Source organism: Typopeltis vanoorti, chromosome 16 (assembly GCF_054136105.1).
Source record: "Typopeltis vanoorti isolate ZY-2024b chromosome 16, IOZ_Tvanoo_1.0, whole genome shotgun sequence".
Taxonomy (NCBI): domain Eukaryota; kingdom Metazoa; phylum Arthropoda; class Arachnida; order Uropygi; family Thelyphonidae; genus Typopeltis; species Typopeltis vanoorti.
The window spans coordinates 59,651,677-59,674,696 of NC_143564.1; the positions used below are offsets into that span (position 1 = coordinate 59,651,677).

Sequence of the window (23,020 nt, forward strand, 5' to 3'; positions counted from 1 at the left end):
TATATATATATATATATATATATATATTTGAGAGAGAATATGAAAAGTCTGATGGAAGAAACGAGAATGAAATGTGGGAGAGTAAACATTGTAGGTTTGCTACACAGATACAATAGTTAAGAAAGAGGGCAATGATAGCAAATGATTCCATGTGCAGACTGTGTAAAAGAAATGCCCTGCCCTTGAGTTCATTTGGTATCAGAAGCCTGGAAAAATTACTTATTGGTATAAGATCTAATGCAGAGAGTCAGGGAAACTAGTTTATTCAAGGGAGGAATGAAGAAAATGTATTGTGGAAGTTTGGCTATGGTATGCAAACATTATAAAGATATGAATGGTTTTGAACATGGTTATGTATCTAGTGAAGGGGTGGAATTATATGCTTTGAGTTCAGACCTTTTGAGTATGTTTATGGAGGGAAAAGAGAAAGTTTTACCACAAGTCTAAATAGATTGCATATCTAATTATAAGAATAGGCCAGTTGTCTATTATGTCTGTACACCAATGCTGGGAGCATCAAAAACAAAAGGGTTGAGTTTGTTGCTTTATTGAATACAATGTGGCCTAAAATTGTTGGCATTAGTGAAACCTGGCTATCAGAATCGGATATGGTAATTGGGATCGAGTGTAATGGGTACACTATTTTTAGGAATGACAGAAGAGATAAGAAAGGAGGAGGGAGGGTACTACTAATGATATCAGACAACTTAAGTCCAGTTAGGGTAAAAATGCAAGTAAACAATGATAATGTCCCATGTAGCAGTGAGTTTGAGGCTATCTGGTGTGAAGTGGAGGCTAACAAAATGAAATATATGGCAGAGTGTTTGCTACAGACATGGTGGTTTATTTGTAGGTGATGAAGAAATGCATTGTCAGTTTAACCTTATGGGTTGAAAGTTTATTTTTCACTTGGTTAGACTATAATAAATTTAGTTTAATTATGATCATAGGAGAAAACTATCTTTGGTTGACATGGTATCAGTTACTGAATGGGAAAAACATCAGCAAAGCATGGAATCTTTGAAAAAGTACTTAAATGAGGTAGTATCTGAATGATCCCTAGTATTCAAAGAATAAATAGGTTGGGAGTGAAATGTATGTGCAACCTTATTAATTAATCAAGGGATCCACAAGAAGGTGATGCGGAAAGAATATTATGAGAATAAGAGTGAGAGGAGTTATGAAATATATAAAGTTCAGCCAGAAAAATAGCGAGTATTGTGTGGAAATCGGAGTATGAAAAGAAATTGGCTATTCAAGCTAAAGATTAATGAGTGTTCACTTTGCTAAGATATGTCAACCAGGTGTATGTAACGGTGCACAGTGCTACTGCTACATGGGATGAAGAGTTACAGGTGCATGAAAATGAAGTTGAAGAGCTGCTGCATAACCTGGATAAGAATTTGTTGATAGGGACAGATGGAATATCAGCACATTTGCTAAAGGAATGTTCAGCCAAATTGGCTAGGCCTTTTACTTGATTGCATGACTTGAGTCTCAGCTCAGGAATGGAAGGAATGTATGATAGTTCCATTATACAAGGATAGTCCAAAAACTGATGTGTCTAAATACCAACCTATCAGTATCTCGGGTGGGGTAGTTAAGAGTTTAGAGAAGTTGATAAGAATTTGCATACAGAAATAGGTAGACAAACAAGTTGTACTCTGCAAGGAGCAGCATGGATTTATTAAAGGAAAGTCATGTTTTTGCAATTTGCTCATATTTTATAGCAATGTTACGGCCAAGTTGGATAAAGCGAATGGATACACTATGATAATGTTGCATTTTGCAAAGGTTTGATAGGACACCACATGAATGGCTGTTGTATAAACTGGAAAATATGGGATCGGAATTTAAACTCTTGACTTGGATCAGTGGATGGTTGACAGACCTATCAAAAAGTGGTATATGGTGGGTGTGAATCTGCCAGATTTAAGATAACCAGTGGTGTGCCTCAGGGTTTAGTCCTTGGGCCATTGTTGTTCAATCTGTACATGAATGACATTAGGAAGGGTCTAACAGGAGATGTGCAATTGTTTACTGATGATGTGAAGATAGGTAGGGCAATCAGGGATGCTACTGATATCCAGTGTAAAGCCAGTGGTTTGGTTTAGATTTATGGCTGAAGCAACTCAGGCTATGAGGCCAGTGTATTATGTATGTTAATTGCATGTGTTCTAATATCCAGTTTGCTTTTTTTGTGAGATGAAAAACTCAAGTTTCCAGGAGGAAACATCCTGCTACCTCCATATAAGATGCTTACTCACCTTCAGTTAAAAAGCCATGATAAAGGTTTTTCATGTCCTAAACAGGATTTGAACCCAGGACTTTCCTCGGCAAAAGGATTACACATTGGATTGCATATGTAATTCTATAATTTTAAAAGCTGTGTAGATTATCCAATAATTTATTTAATTTTTTGATTTGAGTTTTTGTTGGATTCCTGCTGATCACACTATAGGTTGATCTATCTCTCAATAAGAAATCAGTTTTGCAATTATACTCTGTGGTATTCATAGCATCAGTAGGAATTGCCTTTGTGATGAAAATATTAGTTTTCTGGTATAGGGAGTGAAGATCTTGTACTTCTGAAAAGGGTATATTCAAAGGAGGTGGTTTTTCTTTGTATCCAGTTTGGACAATCTCTGAACATAATTTATTAACTTCATCTGTGTGTAATTCTCGGGTGCCTTTTTTTCCACATTAACATAATTTCTAAATGAAGTATGCTTTAAGAAGACTATGCAAATTTAGGACTTCAGTTGATCATTTGTGAGTGGTCTGTTGGTTAAATTTATAACCCAGTTGTGTTAGAATAGATTCAGTTATTGGTTGAATATTGTAGTGGTTTCTTCCTTCTGATATTTCAGACTTATAAATCAGGCTATGTCTATGTATATGAATGAAATGTGCTTATCTGGCCAAGGGTAGTGAAATATGAGAAATTAGTTCAAAATGGTCTTGAGTAAGAATGTGTTTTAAAGTGTCTTCAAGCTCAAGAAACTGAACATTATTTAAATAAAACTGTTTCTTTGTTTCACATATTTAATACATTAAGTCCTTGCTTGCTTTTTGATAAAGCTTCTGTGCAGAACCTGATTTGATTGTCTCCTTAATTTTTGGCTCCCTACAATACCAGCCTTTCTTTTATATACAGGCATCCCTTGCTTAAAGTGGGATTTCATTAACACGGTGAATTCAGCTGTGCCAATCCCTTGATATATGTGGAAAGAGTTTTGATTAACACGCCTTTAACCCTGCGGGGCTCGCAGCTGATCTGACAGATACATGCAAAATGTTTAATATAAATATTCTTACTCAATTCAGTGTATAGCTTGGAGGTCATGCATAGTATTCATATATTACGAATGATATTCTGCACTGTTTTTTGCTGTCAGTTTGGTTTAACACATGTTATGTAAAGATTCGTGATATTTAACAGTAAATTGTATCTGAGAGATACCGCGACCTCCGATGTCAGTATAGCATGGTTTAGTTTTTTTTTTTTTTTTATTCTTTGTTCAATAATTTCTAGATTGTAACTGAAAATAAATAAACCATCATGTATTACTGAAATAGAAAGCCAAAGGCTTATTTATCATACATGTCCTCTAGGACAGCACTTCCCAAACTGTGGGCTGCAGCCCCCTTGGGAACCGTAGGTTTTGTTGAGGGGACTGTGAAATAATGAAAACAAATTAAAAATGTTTTAAGACTAAGTAGATTTTTTTATCTTAAAAGAAACATATTTAATTTTTATTTATTATTTCTTTTTTGTTATTCTTTATATTTTAATGGAAAAAAATTACACATTGGTGTGGGTTCACAAATTTTGCTTCTTTCATATATTTTGGCACTTAATGAATATTAGTAAATATATGCTTATTCATATGTTTCATTTCAAAGCAGAAATCTAAGAATTTCAGTTTCAAATATTTCACCTGATATTGGTATAGCAGTATTGAAATAGATCCATCACATTAAATTGTTATTAAACTTCTTTTATGTTTTTTTAACCCTTTCTTTATTACTAATCATTTTATGTTTCATGTGCTTGTACCGCAAATGTACAATAATAATATATCTATATATATATATAAAAATATGAGATAATGTGCCATGTCAAATGTGTATGTAAGATGCTAAAAATGTAATATTTGCATTTGATTTTTGCAATATTTGCTGTGTATGTTTTGTATTAAATATAAATACAATAACTATTATAATAATATGTCTATATTAAGATTTTTTTCGAGGGGGGGGTCCGTGAAATATTTTAATTTTTTCAAAGGGGGCCCTGGCATCCAAAAGTTTGGGAAGCACACTGCTCTAGGAGATGTGCTTTACATTATGGAAAATACTAAGGAAAGTGATCTGGAGCTTACTCCACCTTTAATACGAGTTGCCCATAAGGTTGCTTATGCTTGCATCCGCCGAAACTTTTAGTTTCTATATATTCGGCATGAAACTCTTGTAGTTTCTATATTCGGCACGAAACTCTTGTATTTTCTATATTCAGCTATGAAATAATGTTGGATTCAATATTAACTTAATTTGTACCATCATGTATTATATTTGCAGTGTTTTTTCTTTATGTTTCATTGCTTCTTTGCTAAGGTCTGAAGAGTCATTTTGCTTGTTATCGTAGTATTTATGCCGATAAGAAAAAAAACTAAAACTGTTCAAATGACTCTTGATAACTTCTTTTGATAAAAAAATTGCACCAAATAATGTAGGTACAAGTATTTATTAAACATTTACTTTGCATTAATTTTTTATCTTTCCTAAAAGGGTACCATATAAAACGAATTATTAATACAGTAATCAATCATGGACGAATTGTATTTACCATTGATTATTAGATTTGATTAATGCAATTTTGATATATGCAATAACATCGGGGGATTAATTAACCGCGTTAATCGAGGGATACCTGTATTCCCATGTTTAATTTGCCTTTTTCACAAAGCAATTGTGTTTAAATAGCTGATATATTTTTCTTATTCTGTTGATTTTCCATTGAGAATATAGCTGAAGTTTATATTAATAGTTTTGGTCTTTTTATTGCTGATTTTCATACTAAATTTGTTACAGCTGTTATTCAGCTTAGTTTTAAAAAAATCCGTTGTCTTGCACTGAATTTGTTTAAGAGTACATCTCCACAAAGCAAGTAGCTAACTTTGATATCTCTGATTCTGATATCAGGTTTAATGCATTTCCTTTATTTCATAATGTGATATCTATATGGATGATGAATAAGAATGGGGATAGTGTTTGCCCCTGTCTTGCTCTTGATTTCACATCCAACTATTTTTCTCTGCTTCCTTCAGTTTTAACTGCTAACTTACAACTTAAATGTAGACTGTGTTGCTATGTATAATTTCCACTTATAATTGTAGTGTTTCAAAATGTTTTTCTCTTGGCACCTTGTCATATGTTTTCTAGATCTACAAAACCTAAGTACAGATCTTTTTAATATTCCTGTTTGTCATAACATAAAAATCTGATCTTGACATTCCTTATTTGGCCTGAACTTAACTATTCTTTTTCTTCAAATTTCCCTTCCTATATATATTCCCTTCGAATTTATAGTTTTTCTTAGTCTCTTCTTAAGCATGCATACATAGTACTTAACTGGAACTCTAAGTAGGGAAATTTTATAGTAATAATTCTTGCATTAGTTTAAATTCTCTTTTTTACAGATGGGAACTATGGAAGCTTTTTTCCAGTCATCTGGAATTTGACCTTTGGACCAGGCCTTCTGAATTATGCAGCATAGCCACTGCAAACCTTTTATTCCTGCATATCCAAATTAGATATCAAAAAAATCCTCTACTCCTGAATCCTTCAGTTGTCCTGATGCACTTCAGTGATCTCTTCTGTGTAGCATTGTTTATGCTTTCTTATTCTGCTGGCATCTGCCCTACACTCTGGAAACTAGCCTGTGTACAACTCATTACTGAGAAGGGTGATGAATTCTTACTATCTACCAGCCAATCTCTCTCTCTCTCTCATCTCAATCCTCTCTTAAAGAACTATCAATACCCAATTCCTCACTAACTTGAAGGTGCCTAACTAATAAATGATTACTAATATGGATTCTGCCACCTCCCTGATATTTGTCTTCTGCATTCTTACCAGACTTCCCGTGACTTTTATTTAGCTACTTTTGCACATCTTCACTTTCTTCTATTTTTCTCTGAGCAAATAAATGCTGACTCTCATTAGGAATTTTCAGTAAACTTCGTTCTTTGCTGCGACTGTGTATTTAACTTCTGATGAATTCACACTATACAATTCAGAATGTTCTATCCTTGCTACCTCACCACATGGCTAACTCAATATTTTCTTCAGTGATTGCCATTAATTCTCTGGAGGTGTGGATTTTGTTTTAAAACTCACTTTTTCTCCAATAATATTTGTGCATTTGAGTTTACAGTTCCCTTCTGAAAGCTGCTTAACTGATTCTTTTTAAAGTTTTATACATAGTTTTCTTTTCAGTGTGATACTCAACTTCATCATGCTCTAAACTAAAAATGGTGATCACTTCCTATTGCAAATCTCCTGTATACTTTTGTGTTCTGAATGCATGAATTTATCAGTATCAACAATAACATAGTAAATGAGACTTCTTATTTCTTGTGTCTGCTCATGATTTTGTGCACAAGTTTATGTTGGAACTTGGTATTCGTAATGATTATCCTGTGTCCTGAACAGTTATTCAGGTGAGGTGCTTACCATTATTATTAACTTTCCTCTTTAAATTTTCTTCCGCGTTCTATATATCTAATATTCATTTCCTGGTCTGCACTTCAGATCTCCAATTAGAGCCCAATTTTTTGTTGATGTCAGCAACCTTCTCTGATTTGAAAAATTCCCCACTTCATCCTTAAGTCTGTGGAAGCATAGGAAAAAAAAATCTCATTGTCCAATTCCCTAATTTGAAGTTTGTTGATATCTTTCTATTCAAGAAAATTATCCCCATATTTAGTTTTGAATATTTTACTTATTCCTTCTTTTTTGTGATTATTATTATTATCTGAATATAACATCTTGTTATTTGTTATTTATCAGTATCTCACCTGTTTTCATCTTTGTTTTGGTAGTACCAATTATGTTTACTTGATACATCTCTAATTCTTCTGCCAGTTCCACTTCTTTTCCATTGTTACTTTTTACATTGATGATGCCAATCTTGAATTCTGCTCTAGTTCTCTGTTGAAAACAGCTGAGTTGCCATGTTTAACTAGGCACCTTCCCAACTAGCAGAAAATTTTATTAAGTTTTACATTAATTTTTGTTTTGGTTTAAGCTGATAGTGAATACAACTTTTGCAGGCAGTCCATCCTTGTTCATTCACTATCCAAACATGTGCTAACAGCAGGGTGCACCACAGAAAAGGGTGCTAATTTGTATGTTTAGAAGACCCATTTGCTTCTTACTGACACCTAGTAATAGAATTCTGGAAAATTCTTTACAATAATTTGATTTATAGATATTTGCAGATAAATTTTATATTCTTGTTTTTATCCTCTATTTATTTCTTTTTTATATTAAGCATAAGAAAACAAAAGCTTCAGCTCTGTGCAGAGTTGCTACATGTATAATAGAGAGTAGTTAATTTCCAGATCAAGTCGCTCTTTATCTTATAATGTACATGCATATATATTATGGAATAATCCCTTAATATATACTGCTTGGAAAGAAGTCAACAGACACCATAGTGTGAGGAATAAACATCTGGCGCCCACCTTAATAAGATGTAGGATCTCCTTTCACTGCGATGACTGCAGCAATCCATACTAGAGCATAATTTCCACAAGTGTATGATAGTAATCAATGGGAATTTTGGGCAATTCTTCCTCTAGGCATGTAATGAGGTCCTGGATTGCTGTGGCACAGACATCCCTTGACCTCACCTGATGCTCCAGTTCATCTCACAGATGTTCAATAGGGTTGAGATCAGGACTCTGTGGAGACCAGTCAAGTGTGGTGATGTTCATGTCCACAAAGCACGCAGTTACAGCAACAGCCTTATGACACAGTACATTTTCTTGCTGAAAGAGACAATGGCCAGTTCCATAGAAATGTTACACAGTAGGAAGCATTGTATTGTCCAGAACATTTAGATACCGCTTGGTGTTCCAATGTTTTTGGTACCACAAACAGAGGGCTGAGGCCAAACCAATAAAAGCAGGACCATACATCATGTCGCCACCTCCGAATTTCATAATTGGGGTTATGCACTCTGATAAGAAACTTTCACTGGGCATCTATAATAAGGAAGTAATTTTGCTTCTTTATAAGGCTTTGATATGACCACACGTGGATTATTCTGTGCAGATTTGGTCTCCTAGGTTCCAAGGGGATAAAGAAGCTGTGGAAAGGGTGCAAAGAAGAGTTATGAAGATTATATCTGGATTATGGGATTTAGATTATGAGAACAGATTGCGACTATGTGTATTGCAGACTCTGGTTAACAGGAGAAAGAGGGGGTGATGTGATAGAGGTCTATAAACTTTTGAATGGGTGTTATAGGATATCAACTGATGAAATTTTTTATTATATGGAAGTTGAGGAGAGAACATGAGAGGGGGGGGGGCATCCATGGAAATTAAATTTATTTGCAGTCAAGAAAGGGGTAAGAGCTAGGTTTTTCTCCCAGAAAGCAGTGAGTGAGTGGAATAATTTGCCCTTAGGGGTAGTGAGTGCATCTAGTGTGAATGAATTTAAGGGAAGGTATGATAGCTGGTTTGGGCGAATTATAGCTCCCTCAATGAGTCCTTGATTCCCTGGAGGGCTCAGATAATAATAATAATCAGCCACACTAGTCTATCTACTCAGTAGAGAGCATAGTGTGATTCATCGCTTGATGACACAGCTTTCCAAGTTTCCATGTTGCCTCACTGTACACACTCATTGCACCACTGAAGCCAGCACTGCATGTTGGTTTGGGTAATGTGGGGCTTGCATATTGCGGTTCTCCATGTTAAGCCATGTTGTGAGCCTCGGTTCTGAATGTTTTTGTGCAGATTCATGCCCAGAACTCTGCATTCAGCGAATGGCAGTTTTTACATATTATCCTTCGTAGCACCCTACAGTCGCGTTCGGTGAATGTGGTGGATCATCCATTGCGAGTAGCACTTGTAGTTGATTCCCTGTGCTTCCACTCAGTATGGTATCATTGACTATTGACCTAGGATTGCCAATTTGTCAACAATTTGCCAAACAGATAAGCCTGCAACATGGCATCCTATCACAATGCCTCTTTCACTCTCTGTCAGTTCCCTTTTTGCAGCCATTTTACCTGGAGTTTCACATTTTCACATTCCACAGTTTCACTGACTTTGGAACATCATATTACTCCAGTTTATACTGGCTACAAACTCGTGATTCATTACATGACATGATGCACTTTGCCCATGGGGGGTGTCTGTTGACTTCTTTCCAAACAGTGTATGATGCCATGCATTATGTTGAGAGTCCCTATGTGGATTGGGTTCTACTTAGTTTGATCTGATTGGTTCAGTTCTTTGAGGACTTTGTGAAATTATTTCATGTGCAAACTTTGTTTGCTTACACTTGGATAAAGGATGAAATCAAGACTATAATTTCTTGCCATCTTTAATTTATAGTATAACCAAGTGGAAAAAACTTTCAACATCTCTCCCTAAACCAGAATATTTTAGTAATAAGTGGGACACCTTTTGACTACGTCTATATATGGAAAGATGACTTCTGCATTACTTCAAGCTTAGTATCATTTCTTGGTTTGGCTCCCGCCGATGAGACCTCAATATAGGTTGAAACTGGTCTGGGTAGTGGCCCTTCCCATAATGCATAGCATTATACTTGTCTGAAAGGATATGTGCTTTGCATTATGAGATACTAAGGCAATTGATGTGAAGTCATTAGCCTGTGTATACAAGTAGCCAAGTCATGAAGTTACTTCACATGCAAACTATATTTGCTTATGGATAAAGGCTGAAACCTAGAATATAATTTGTTGACATCTTTAATTCATCGAGACACTTGAGTTCTGTTTCAATGGCCGAGTTATATTTCTTCTTACAAAACTTTCTACAGTTATCTCTTATTCAGAATATTGTAATAATATGGTATTATGCTTGTTGATTTTTGTATGTATATAGAATATGTTACTTGTATATAGAGTAGAATATATATAGAATTCAGTATATGTTTGCTGTTTCTATAAAAATTTGACTTCTGAATAAATAGCTCCTACTATTTTAATGGTTCAGCTCCCACAAATACGATGTCAAGAAAGATAAACTGGTCTGAGCAGTGAATCTCACCATAATGCATAGTGTTATACATGCATGAGCAAAGATGTACATTATGTCATATAACTTGATGAATAAATAGCTCCTACTATTTTAATGGTTCAGCTCCCACAGATAAGATGTCAAGAAAGATAAACTGGTCTGAGCAGTGAATCTCACCATAATGCATAGTGTTATACACGCATGAGCAAAGATGTACATTATGTCATATAACTTGATGTGACATCAGTAATTTGCTGTGCATGAGTATCTTAGTCATGAAGAAATTTCATGTTCAAACTGTTTTTTTTTTTAAATAATGTGAATAGAACCTTTCTTGAGTGGGAAATCTGTGTTACATTAGGATCAGTACTTTGGTGAGCCAAAGGCTAGATTATCCGAAATCCAATCTAGAGACCAGACATAGAACTATTTTCATGCCACTTTAGTCAGCTCGAATAGGTGGGATGGTATTTTCAAACAGGATAATGAACTTTACTACCACCTTATGACATTCATAAAGATTCATACCCACATTGAAATATAAACATAGAGGCTGTTGGTTGGAGAGTGGATATGTTTTTCTGCTCAAGCTACCTGTGCCAATAATACACTTTGGTTAAAATGGTGGAGTGAAAACAAGAATATATTTTGTTGAAAGTTTCCTCACTTGATTATAAATTAAATTAAAGATGCCAGGAAATGATATTCTTGTTTAATTCTTTATCCAAGTGTAAACAAACGAAGTTTGCCTGTTAAGTATCTTCACAACTGGGTTACTTGTATATAGAAATTAATGACTTCACATCAGTTGCCTTTATAATACAAGGCACATCCCCCTTTTGGACATGTATAATGCTATGCATTATGGGAAGGGCCACTTCCCAGACCGGTTTCAACCTTTATTTCTTGGTATCTTTAATTTATAATATTACCAAGTGAAAAAAACGTTCAACATCCTTACCTTATGCAGAGTAATTTAATAATAAGGTATTACACCTTTTCACTACTTCATATTCATATATGAGTATTATATGAATTCTGCATTACTTCAGCTTTGGTATATCTTTGGATCTGGCTACTACTGGTGACATTTAATGATGTTCACCATTGAGTTTGCTTGCTTGCTGGGAAGAGCAGAGAAGTTTTACTCGATGGCTGGTTTTTACCTATCACTGTGTGGAACCACCACTGAGTTTCTGTCCTGGAGTGATTCAGGTCAGGAGTAATGAGTTTAGTAGTGATCCATTAGGGTCACTCAGTGAGATTTAGTGTGATCTTGTAGATCACTGAAAGTTTTTGGAGAGATATTCCTGCACTTAAACATACCCTCAATAAAGGTCGAAACCAGTCTGGATAGTAGTCCTTCCCATTAGCCTCTATATACATGTAGCCCAGTTGTGAATATACTTCATGTACAAACTTTGTTTGCGTACACTTGGGTTTAAACAAGAATATGATTTCTTGGCATCCTTTATTCTAAGAGTATAGTTTATTGTTAAAAAAAAGTATTTCTCAGGTTGAAGTAATGCAGAAGTAATTAATTGGTATAAAACTTAACACAGAGTCAGAGAAACTAAATAATGTTGGGAGGAATGGTGAGAATCTAAGTATAAGAGTATTTTATGTAACTGTGTTAATGATGGGAATGGGCATTTTCATGGGAATGATTATGAGGAGAAAACAAATATGGTTTAGACCTGTCAAGCATATGCAGAGATGTTTGTATAATTAAGACACTAGATAAGAACAGAGATCTGCAAGTTGTCCAACTGTGTCATGCGGACTGCAGACAAGAGTACACAAAAATTCATGCAGGTAGTTTATTATGTATATACATGAATGCTAGGAGTATGAGAAACAAAAGATTAGAGTTTGTTGCCTTATCAATATGTTAAGACCTGAAATTGAAGCCATTAGTGAGACCTGGCTATCAGAATCATACTAACTGGTATCAAATATAAAGGGTACAGTATTTTTAGGAAGGATAGACAGAATTGGAAAGGAAGGAGCATGATGCTAATCATATCAGATGAAATTTTAATGGAATTTGTGGTATGATAATATTTATTAAACATATGTATTCACAAGAATATAGTAATTTTATTACCACAACTATTTCAACTAGAAACTAACTGGTCATCATCATCAGTTAGTTTCTAGTTCATCAGCATAATCACAAGGTGAAGCTAGAACAAAGAATGTAATCCTATTTACAGAGCTGAGCGACTTACCAAATGTCTCTTCTGCTGCCCAAATTTAAATCAGAATGACTGTCTCTCTATTGCCAAGATTTGTGGGAGAGTCGTTTTAATTATTATTTTATTTTATTTATTTATTTTAAATTTAATATGATGGTGTGTCATTCCATTATCCGATTACATCAAATTTTATTTTAAATCACTTAATTTAAAATTTGGTCCTTAATTGTAATCTTAATTTATTGTAACCACCCATTGGATGTCATCTGGCACGTAGTTAAGCTTTGTGAATAGGATTAACATTCTTTGTTCTAGCCTCACCTTGTGATTATGCTGATGATGATCAGTTAGTTTTTGGTCGAAATATTTGCATTAATAAAATTACTATATTCTTGTGAATACATTTATCTAACACATGATATTAGTGTGATAACTAATGGAGAGTAGAGTCTAACAAGAATCTAATAGGGCATCCTTTAGTTTTGTTACTGACCTAATTCTCGTGGAAAGGCTTAGACGTTGGTTATACATTCTCACTAAATAGCTTAAGGAAATTACAACATACGATAGAATATACATTAAAATAAATTTTAATACACTTCCAATATTTCAGCAACGTCACGTTGCCATTATCACAGGAACTTAAATACAAGACGTGCACGCAAGCACAACACACAGTAAACAAGGACGTAAGGCCTGACATTAGGGTAAAATGAAGTTGAAGCTATCAAGACAACTGAATCGTCTCGCTTCCTAAAACGCTGCCAGGATAACCAGGTAATCCTGAACTGTGTCAAATTCAAGCACCGTTTCGTTTCCCAAAAGGCTCTCTGTATTTATAACCGTGCCAGCCAAGCTTTGCTCAGGGAACAAATCGTCGCTACTTGCCGTTACCTGTGTGACGCTAACTCAGCTATCCAGGCACTCGAAGATGAGCTTTCCAGCACCTTAAACCACAAGATTTGGTCTATTCCCAAATATACGACATCTTGTGCACTGCTGCGGACAAAGAATTTAAAACAGTATGGGAACGACACATCAAAAAATTTGAAAATTTAAAAAAGAACTCAAACTCGAAACCACAACTTCCTACCAATACGGTAGTCAACCTTTCGTCAGTTAGTGTGAAACCTGAAGCACTCGACGCTCTCTCATGTGACCACAACTTCACCATTGCACCCAGAAGAATACCTGCTGAAGATATTATGATACGAATTGAATGCTGGATACGACACCTTCCAAACCTTGTCGCCAATGATATTAGACTGGATGTGACTTGTGTTCTGATCAAAGCAAATCCACCAAAAACTAACATGCCCAGTAAAGAAATTAAAGCTCTACTAGAATTAAAGAAAAACAAGGAAATAATAATCACCAAAGCAGATAAAGGAAACTCCACAGTATTGCTTAACCAAAAGGATTACATAGGTAAGCTGAATGCTCTATTGTTAAATTGAAACCGTTTAACTCCATACCCCCACCCCCATGTATATGTGTATATATATATATATATATATATGGACTCCCAAAAATACATAAAGAAAATGTGCCATTACGTCCCATAGTGGATGCCATTGATTCCCCCACATACAAACTAGCTAAACAAAAGCTCTCACACACACTATACTGGCAACACACCTTCACACACAAAAAAACTCAGCCCACTTCAAAGCCAGCATAGAAAACCTTACACTCAAACACATTGACATAATGTTTAGTTTTGATGTCTTCTCCTTATTCACAAATGTCCCACTCAAAGAATCTTTAGAGCTAATCCAAACTAAATTTCCTCCCGATATCACAGCCCTATTTCAGTTCACAATGAACTCAAGCTACAAGGAAAATTCTACAAGCCATGGGTTCTCCACTCTCCCCACCCTTGACCAACTTTTATATGGAGACTTTTGAAGAGAAAGCCTTAAACTCTGCCCCACAAAAACTAACCATATGTCTTCGCTATGTTGATGATGTGTTTGCTATTTGGCCACATGGCTCTGATGCACTCCACACCTTCCTAACACAACCAACACCCCAGAATCAAGTTCACCCTGAAAGAGGAAAAAAAACAACTGCCTTCCTTTCTTAGACACACACTAGTCACCTGCCAGCCTGATGGAACCTTTGTTTTCTCAGTTTATAGAAAATCCACCCATACAGACAGATACATTTGCCAGCAATTCCCCCCCCCACCACCACCACCCACACACCCACCCACAACAATATGGAGTCATTAAGACAACACTACACAACAGGGCTAAACTTATCTGTTCAAATGACAGTGCCCTAACCACAGAACTAAACCACATTTTTAACACTTTCTTAGCCATTGGCTACCCCCCCAAAAAATCCAAAACATATTGAAACCAATACCCCCCCCCCCTTCGCAACAAGAATTACTCTAAATCCATCACCATTCCCTATATCTGAGGCACCTTGGAAAAAATTACAAAAATCCTAAAAAAACATGACCTAACTTTTTGTTACAGACCTTATAAAAAATTGGCATCCCTTATCTGCTCCACTAAAGACCAACCTCCACCCCCCCCCCCAGACCTACCTGGTGTATACCAAGTCCCTTGCAGCTGTAAGCTGTTCTACTTTGGTCAAACAGGAAGGACAGCTAATATCATAATTTCAGAACACAAGGACTACATCCGGTTTCACCAATACAGTCACTCTGGTCTTGCAGACCATGCGCTAGATTCCCGCCATAGAATGTAGTGAAAGAAAGCCATGATAATACACCGTAGTAAATTCAAATACGAAAGGCTATTTATGGAATCAGCCTCAGTCCTAAGAAACAATCCAATCCTAAACAAATTTGGTTGCATGAGACTGCCCCAAATTTGGGAAACCTACATCAGAAGACCTTCAGCCCAAACAGCCAATAATACCAACATTGCCTGCTAGGGGGCACCATCAGGACTTTTAGGAGAAAGAATAGCTTCCTGCTTCATTCCTCATTTACTGTGTGTTGTGCTTGCATGCACATGTCTTGTATTTAAGTTTCTGTGATAATGGCAACGCGACGTTGCCGAAATATTGGAAGTGTATTAAAATTTATTTCAATGTATATTCTATTGTACGTTGTAATTTCCTTAAGCTATTAAGAATGTTACTGACCTAGTAATCAATTGCTAGTGATGAAGAAATGCATCACAAAATAAAGACAATGGGTGCAAAAAGATTAATCATTGTGGTGGGGGGGGGCACTTTAATTATCCAAACATTGATTGGGTAGCAGGGTGCTTAAGGGTCAAAGCTGTATAACTGAGAGGAGACCTCCACATAGCCTTTAAAGGAATGCGGAGAACCGACCAGGGCTTCTGACCTAATGTCCAATCCTCACCTTCTCGTGGTGCACCCTGTTGGGTATCTACTTTGATACTGAATGAACGAGGATGGGCTGGCAATTTGGGATTTAGCCGACCAAATTGTGTTCCTATTGGTTAAACCAAAATAAAAAATGATGGTACAACATGACAAAATTTCATGCCGGCTGGGGCGTCGCCCGGTTAAACAAGGCCCCCGTTGTTTTCGCCAGGGAACCAGGGCGAACAACGAAAAGTCAGCTACTGGAACAAATCTGAAAACAAACCCCAGCTCAACATTACCAGAGTTAAAGATCGGTACTATCAACGTAAGAAGCCTGAATGACAAAGAAATGGAGCTAGCTGAGGAATTAGATAAGTACCAGATCAACATAATAGGGGTGACTGAAACAAAAAAGACCAAAACTGGTGAGATCTTTCTGAGCAATAAATACAAAATGTTATATTCAGGCAATGACAATCAAGGAAAAGAAGGAGTAGCCATAGTATTCAACACAAAATATGAGGCTAATCTTCTTGAATGGCAGTCAGTCTCAAGTAGAGTAATGTGGGCAAATATGAGAATGGGGAACTGGACAATGAGACTTATTTGTGCCTATGGTCCCACAGAAGGTTCTACTAAGGTAGAAGTGGAGGAATTTTTTGAGGCTTTAGAAAAAGCAACTGACACAATGAAAAAGGAAAAGTTGGTCCTTGTTGGGGATCTAAATAGTAGAGTAGGAAATGATTGTGAGACATACAAAAATATTTTGGGAAAATTTGGAGAAAAGAGCAAAGCTAATAATAATGGCAAATATCTGTTGGATTTCTGCTCAGGACATGGACTGGTTATTACTAACACCATGTTCCAACATAAAAATGTGCACAAATTCACATGGAGAGAAGAGGCAAGGAATAAGAAAAGTCTCATTGACTATGTTATTGTTGATAGTGATGTTTTCTCCCTGGTGCAGGAGACCAGAGTGTACAGAGGATTTGAAATTGGAAGTGATCACTATTTAGTCTTGAGCAGGATAAAATTGAATTTCATATTGAAAAGAATAACATGTAAGAAAGTTTTAAAGCGAATAAAAGTTGTGCAGCTCTCAGATGTGAACTGTAGACTAAAATACAGAAATATTATTGAAAAGAAAATGAAAGAGTTTGAGAACAGGAATCAAACCTTGGAGATTCAGTGGCAAACTCTGAAGGAAACATTGATTGATTCTGCCAGAGAGGCATGTGGTGAGGTTGTGTGCAAGGATAAAAAAATCAGAACTCCCTGGTGGACACAGGAAGTTAAAGAGGCAGTGAAAGAAAAGAAGAAAGCATATCAAAAGTTCCTGGCAAATAAGTCAGCTTTTACTCTTACAGAATACAGAGACAAATGTAAGAAAGCTAAACAGTGTGTAAAACTAGCTAAACAAAAGTCATGGGAGGACTTTGGCAAGAATATAGAAAATAAATATCAAGAAGGTGGCAAAATATTCTGGAGGTTATTGAAGGAGCTTAGGAATGGAGGAAAGAGTGCTGTAAAAGGAATTAGAGATGATAAAGGTGAAATGAAAACAGGAGAAAAAGATATCCTTGAAGTATGGAGTAATTACTTTGAAAAACTGCTAAATGAAACAAGCAGTGATGACAGCATAGTGATAAAAAACACTGACCAGGCATGCAGTCAGGAATACTTATCCATACTTGAAGTAGAAAAAGCCATCAAAGGCTTGAAATGTGGAAAGGCAGCAGGAGTAGATGATATTCGACCAGAAATGCTGAAGTATGGTGGTATAAGAGTCTTACAGTGGCTGCACTGCATAGTTCAGAAAGCCTGGACAGAGGGACGAATTCCCGATGATTGGAGTAGAGCTCTCATAGTACCCATATATAAAAAGGGAAATAAAACTGAATGTGAGAATTACAGAGGTATTTCCCTACTGAGTGTTCCTGGCAAGATCTATGCAAGTATACTTGAGAAACGGTTGAGAAGAATTGTGGAAGAAAAGCTTGGTGAAGAACAAGCTGGATTCAGGTCATATAGAGGCTGTCAGGATCAGATCTTCACTTTACGACAAATAGTCGAGAAAGCATGGGAATATAACAAAGATCTGTATTTAAGTTTTGTCGATTTGGAAAAGGCATATGACAAGGTGCCAAGAGAGAAGCTGTTCAATACGCTGCAGTTATATGGTGTCAATGGGGCATTATATCAAGCAATACTTAGTCTTTATTTGAGTTGTGAGTCAGCAGTTAGAATTGAAGGAAGTACAGGAAGATGGTTTAATGTTAAATCTGGTGTGAGACAAGGATGTACATTATCCCCTCTGTTATTCATTATCTATATGGATCACATTATAAAGGAATGTGGTATTAAACCTGATATCAAAATTGGAGATGTTAATGTCAGCTCTATGCTTTATGCGGATGATGTTATACTTCTAAATAAATCCGCTACAAGTCTGCAAGATTCTCTGACTAAATTGAATAGCTGTTGTAATAGATATGGTATGAAGGTCAGCAATAAAAAGACAAAGACAATGAAAATAGGCAGAATCATTGAAAATGTCAACTGTGCTGTGAATGGAGAACCTGTGGAACAAGTAAAACATTTCAGCTACTTAGGCACAATTTTTACTGAAGATGGTAAACTAAATATAGAAATAGACAACAGAATCAGCAAAGCTGGTTTCGTGGGAAGTCAATTGAATAAATTCATATGGAATAAGAAATTAGTCGGAACACTAAATTAGCTGTATACAAGACTGTGTTCAAACCAGTTTTAACTTATGGATCTGAGAGCTGGGTCAGAAGTAAAACACTTGACCAAAGCCTAGAGACCGCAGATATGAGAGTCCTGAGAAAGATTAGAGGCATGAACAGATGGCATCAATGGCAATATCATATTAAAAATGAGGATATTAGGAAAGAACTTGACATTGTCAGCATCCAGGAATGCATTAGCAGAGCTAATCTCAGATGGTATGGTCACTTAAATAGAATGGGAGAGGAAAGATTAGCAAAACAAGTGTTCTCTGCCAGGTTGGCAGGAAAACGACCCAGAGGAAGACCAAGATATAGGTGGATTGATACGGTACAAAGTGCCTTAGATGATAGAAATATAAGATCTGATAATGTTGGAGTCTTGACAAGTAACAGACTGATTTGGAGGAAAATTGTAGATAGGAAGTTAGTAATGATGTAATTTTTTCATGTAGTACTGTCATATCCTGTACACCCCTTGAAGGGTACATGGCAGGAATTTGATGATGATGATGATTGGGTAGCAGTAGAATCTCATGAAAAGAATGAAACTGAATTTATTGAGCTGTTGCAAGACAACTTTCTCAAGCAGCATGTCACAGAAGGAACTTGAGGTCAAAGAATGTTAAATTTGATTATTGTCAGAGGTGGGTTTCAATTAAAGACATAACTATTCTGCCACCAGATAGTGATGGATCATGCAGTATTCACTTGGGAAGTGACGAAGTGTTTATAAATGTTCCATTTAGAAAAGGTTATATACTCAACTACAAAGCATGAAATTATGATCAACTGAAGGGTATACTGGTTTCTCTGACATGGTATCAGTTGTTGAATGGGAAGTATATTGACAGTGCACAAGTAGCATTTAAAAAAAAAACCTAAATGATGCAGTATTGGAATGTGTCCCTAGAGTTCAAAGAATGATAGGATAGGAGTGAAATGTATGTTTAATCTTATTAAGCAAGAGATTAGGAAGAAAAGGATGATGTGGAAGGAATACTGTGTGTATAAGGATGATGTCGGTTATGAAAATTATAAGGAGCAGGCCTGAAGAGTCATAACTGTTATATGGAAAGCTAAGTCTGAATATGAAAAGAAATTGTCTCTGCAAGCTAAAGACAGCCCTAAAGAATTCTATTGTTATGATGCAAGTAAAAGAAAGAATGAATATGAAAGAATAACTTGACTGAATGCAGATGGTGTGAGGATGACTAATGAGTACCTATTTTGCTAAAAGCTATCAACCTGGTGTATGCAACATTGAGTTCGCTGCTACCTCTTTATTGGATGAAGAAACTCGGGTATGTGAGGAGATACTAGAGCTTTTTAGCAAATTGAATAAGACTTTGCTGATAAGGACTAATGGGATATCAGCATGAATGCTAAAAGTGTTCAGCTGAACTGGCTATTCCTTTGACCTTCACTCTTCACTATCGCTTAGAAGTGATAGTGAAGTGAAGAGTAGTGAAGATTTTGGAAAAGTTGGTTAGGTCTCGCATTCAGAAACAAGGAATTTACTTTGCAATGAACAGCATAGATTTACTAAGGAAAGTACATGTTTAAGCAACTTGCTCACATTCTCTAATAATGTTACAATTGAGCTAGACATGGGGAATGGATACTTTTGGATTTTGCTAAGGCTTTTGACAGAATACAGCATGGAAGACTTGCATAAAATGGGGAAGATGGGTTTGGATTATAAAACATTAGCATAGATAAGAGGGCTGACTCACAGATATCAAAAAGTGGTATATGGGGGGGGGGGATGAATCTGCAAAATTTAAGGTAACTGGTGGTATAACACAAGGATCAGTCCTTGGTCCACTGTTATTCAGTCTGTGCATTTATGACATTGGGAAGGATTTGACAAGTGACGTACGGCTATTTGCTGATGATTGAAAGATAGGTAGGATAATCAGGAATGCTCCTGATATGAGATTATTATCTGAGATTATATAAATGATCATATTATACACTTGCAGAATGATTTCAATAGACTGAAATTGTGGGCATGGGAAAATGTCACTTCTTTGTCAGTAAATGTAAAGTCATGCACTTTGGTGTGATTATGATGTCGTATTATATTGGTGGGATTATGTTAAAAGAAGTTGATCAGGCTAGGGATTTTGGAGTTTCAGTAGACTGAAAATTGAAGTTCAAGGGCAATATAACAAAATTGTAAATACAACTTAGGGGATAATTGCAATGCTGAAACAAACTTTGACATGTAAAGATGAAGTTTTACCACAGTTCTTGATAAAGATTTTAAAATATCCTTTACATTTTTTCTGGTTTCTTTTATTTCTCACAATTCCTTTTGTTCTGTTTCTGGTGATTTCTGCTGGTTCTTTATGTTTTTAATTTCTTTTGTATTATTTCCTATGATTTGCTTTATTTCTCATGATTTCTTTTGTTCTGTTTCTGATGATTTCCTGTGATTTCTGTTTTATTTCTAGCAATTTCCTTTGTTTCATTGAAATAGAGTGCGGCATAATTGTTTTCATCCTAAATTCACTACAGTGAACCTTGCATTATAATGAACTATGGCTCTGGTCTCGAGGAGTTTGTGCTATAGTGATCGGCTGTTATATAATAGTGTCCTAATGCTGTTATTAGTATAATCGAACTGTCAGATTTTGCAAATTTCAAGTTACCCTTGTACTTTTAAATACTATATATTCACCATAACCAGTAACCACTAGTTGGTACTCGTAAAATTCCTATCTCATTTATGATATTATTATTATCTGAGATTATATAAATGATGTAAATTGTTTTTTTGCTTAATTTTTAGTATAGGGAACGTGAAGCAATCAGACTATGTTTGAAACACTTCCGGCAGCATAACTATATTGAAGCATTTGAATCACTACAAAAGCGTACAAGAGTTCAGTTGGAAGATGCTCTTCTAACTAATCTCCATAAACTCTTGGTAAGTATTCTTATCCCATAGTTTATTTTTGAATAATTGTTTGAGGATTTAGCCTCTCCTTTTTTTAATAGATTTGAGATAACCTTTGAAAGATTTTATTATCTGTGCTCTGAAGTTTTTTTAATTAATTAAGAAGTCACTTTATTAGAACAATGCATAGATAATTTATTGAACTATTTATGGTGAATTTCATTTCTGATTTTTTATGACTTCCTCTCTCATCACCGAAAAATAGCTAAAATACTAAATGTCCCCCAATTACCCCTATTTCTCTACTACACAAGACCACAGCAAGACTGTTACCATCCTGTATATTCAGGGTTCATCTGAAAAGATATCTAGAGCGTTTAATAAATATAAGCTTCATACCAAATTCATTCTGTATATTAAATTAGCAACCCTCATCTATTCACCTGAGGAAAAACAATATCCTTGATCACATCCAGGAGTACATGATGTGCCTGGTACTTGTGACTTAGCTTGCTGTGGATTGACAGGAAGATATGTTGATGTCTCTGTCTGGAACATGAAAAATACATTTGTGACTATTGTTATGGCAAGTCAGGACTTGCCGACCATGCTTTGGACACTCTTTCACACAGGATTAAATGAAAAAAATTCAGAGGACTCCATAGAAGTCATTACAAGACTAAACAAACACACATAATGACAACAGTAATAAGTTTTAATAAGTAAATATTTCATCCTAAGTATCAAAGGAATCATCAATACAGTTAATTCAAACAATACGTGGAATAACATACAGTTAGGGTGCATGATTGCAATAGAATCCCAATATGCATGCAGTAAAGTGTTATAGAATTAAATTAAAATATATCTGGAGGGAAAAAAAATAGATTACATTAAAATAAGATAACGTATAAAAAATTATTATTTTACACAATTTTGTATGGCAATTTCCCATACTTTAGGAATAGCAAGAATGTCATTACGGTTTAGATTTGGTCTGTGCAGTAGGGCTTCAGCACTTTCTTCATATAAACGTTCATGTTTATATAAAGATCTATGTAGAAGTTTGGTCTTTTTCCAATGGATCTTATGGTTTGGGTTTTCAACTCTGTGTTGTGCGAGGCCAGATTTCTGCAGTGTGATAAGACAGATATGGTCTTGATGTCCTGAAAAGCGTTTATGAACAGATCTACCTGTCTGTCCATAGTAAGACAATTTACAGGAGCATGGAACCTCATACACACCAGATAGCATCAGAGGTGAGAGTTTGTCTTTAGGAGAAGGTAACAAGTTATAGATTTGGTTGATTGGTTTGTAGGTAGTAGTAAGTTTATATTTCTTCATAATTTATGAAAGACGTTTGAAGATGCCTTTGACAGAAGAAGCATGGGAATCCTATTGGCTTGTTCTTGTCTAGGTTGATATGAGGAAGTGACTGATGATTTTTTGAGTTGTTTTAAGATTATATCCATTTAGTATGGCTGTATTTTTGATTATTTCCAATTCTTTGTTTAGAGAATCTCCAGAGGAGCAGAATCTGTGTGCTCTGGTTACTAATGATTT

At 35.6% G+C, this 23,020-nt stretch overlaps 1 protein-coding gene across 1 annotated transcript in view; it reads left to right on the forward strand.

Moving 5' to 3' along the window:
* Positions 1-23,020, forward strand: part of muskelin (muskelin 1) — a 411,065-nt gene that overhangs the window by 68,841 nt on the left and 319,204 nt on the right. The window contains exon 6 of the mRNA XM_090406668.1: positions 21,350-21,487. Within this exon, the coding sequence (XP_090262794.1) occupies positions 21,350-21,487 (138 nt within the window). The remainder of the gene's footprint in view (positions 1-21,349; positions 21,488-23,020) is intronic.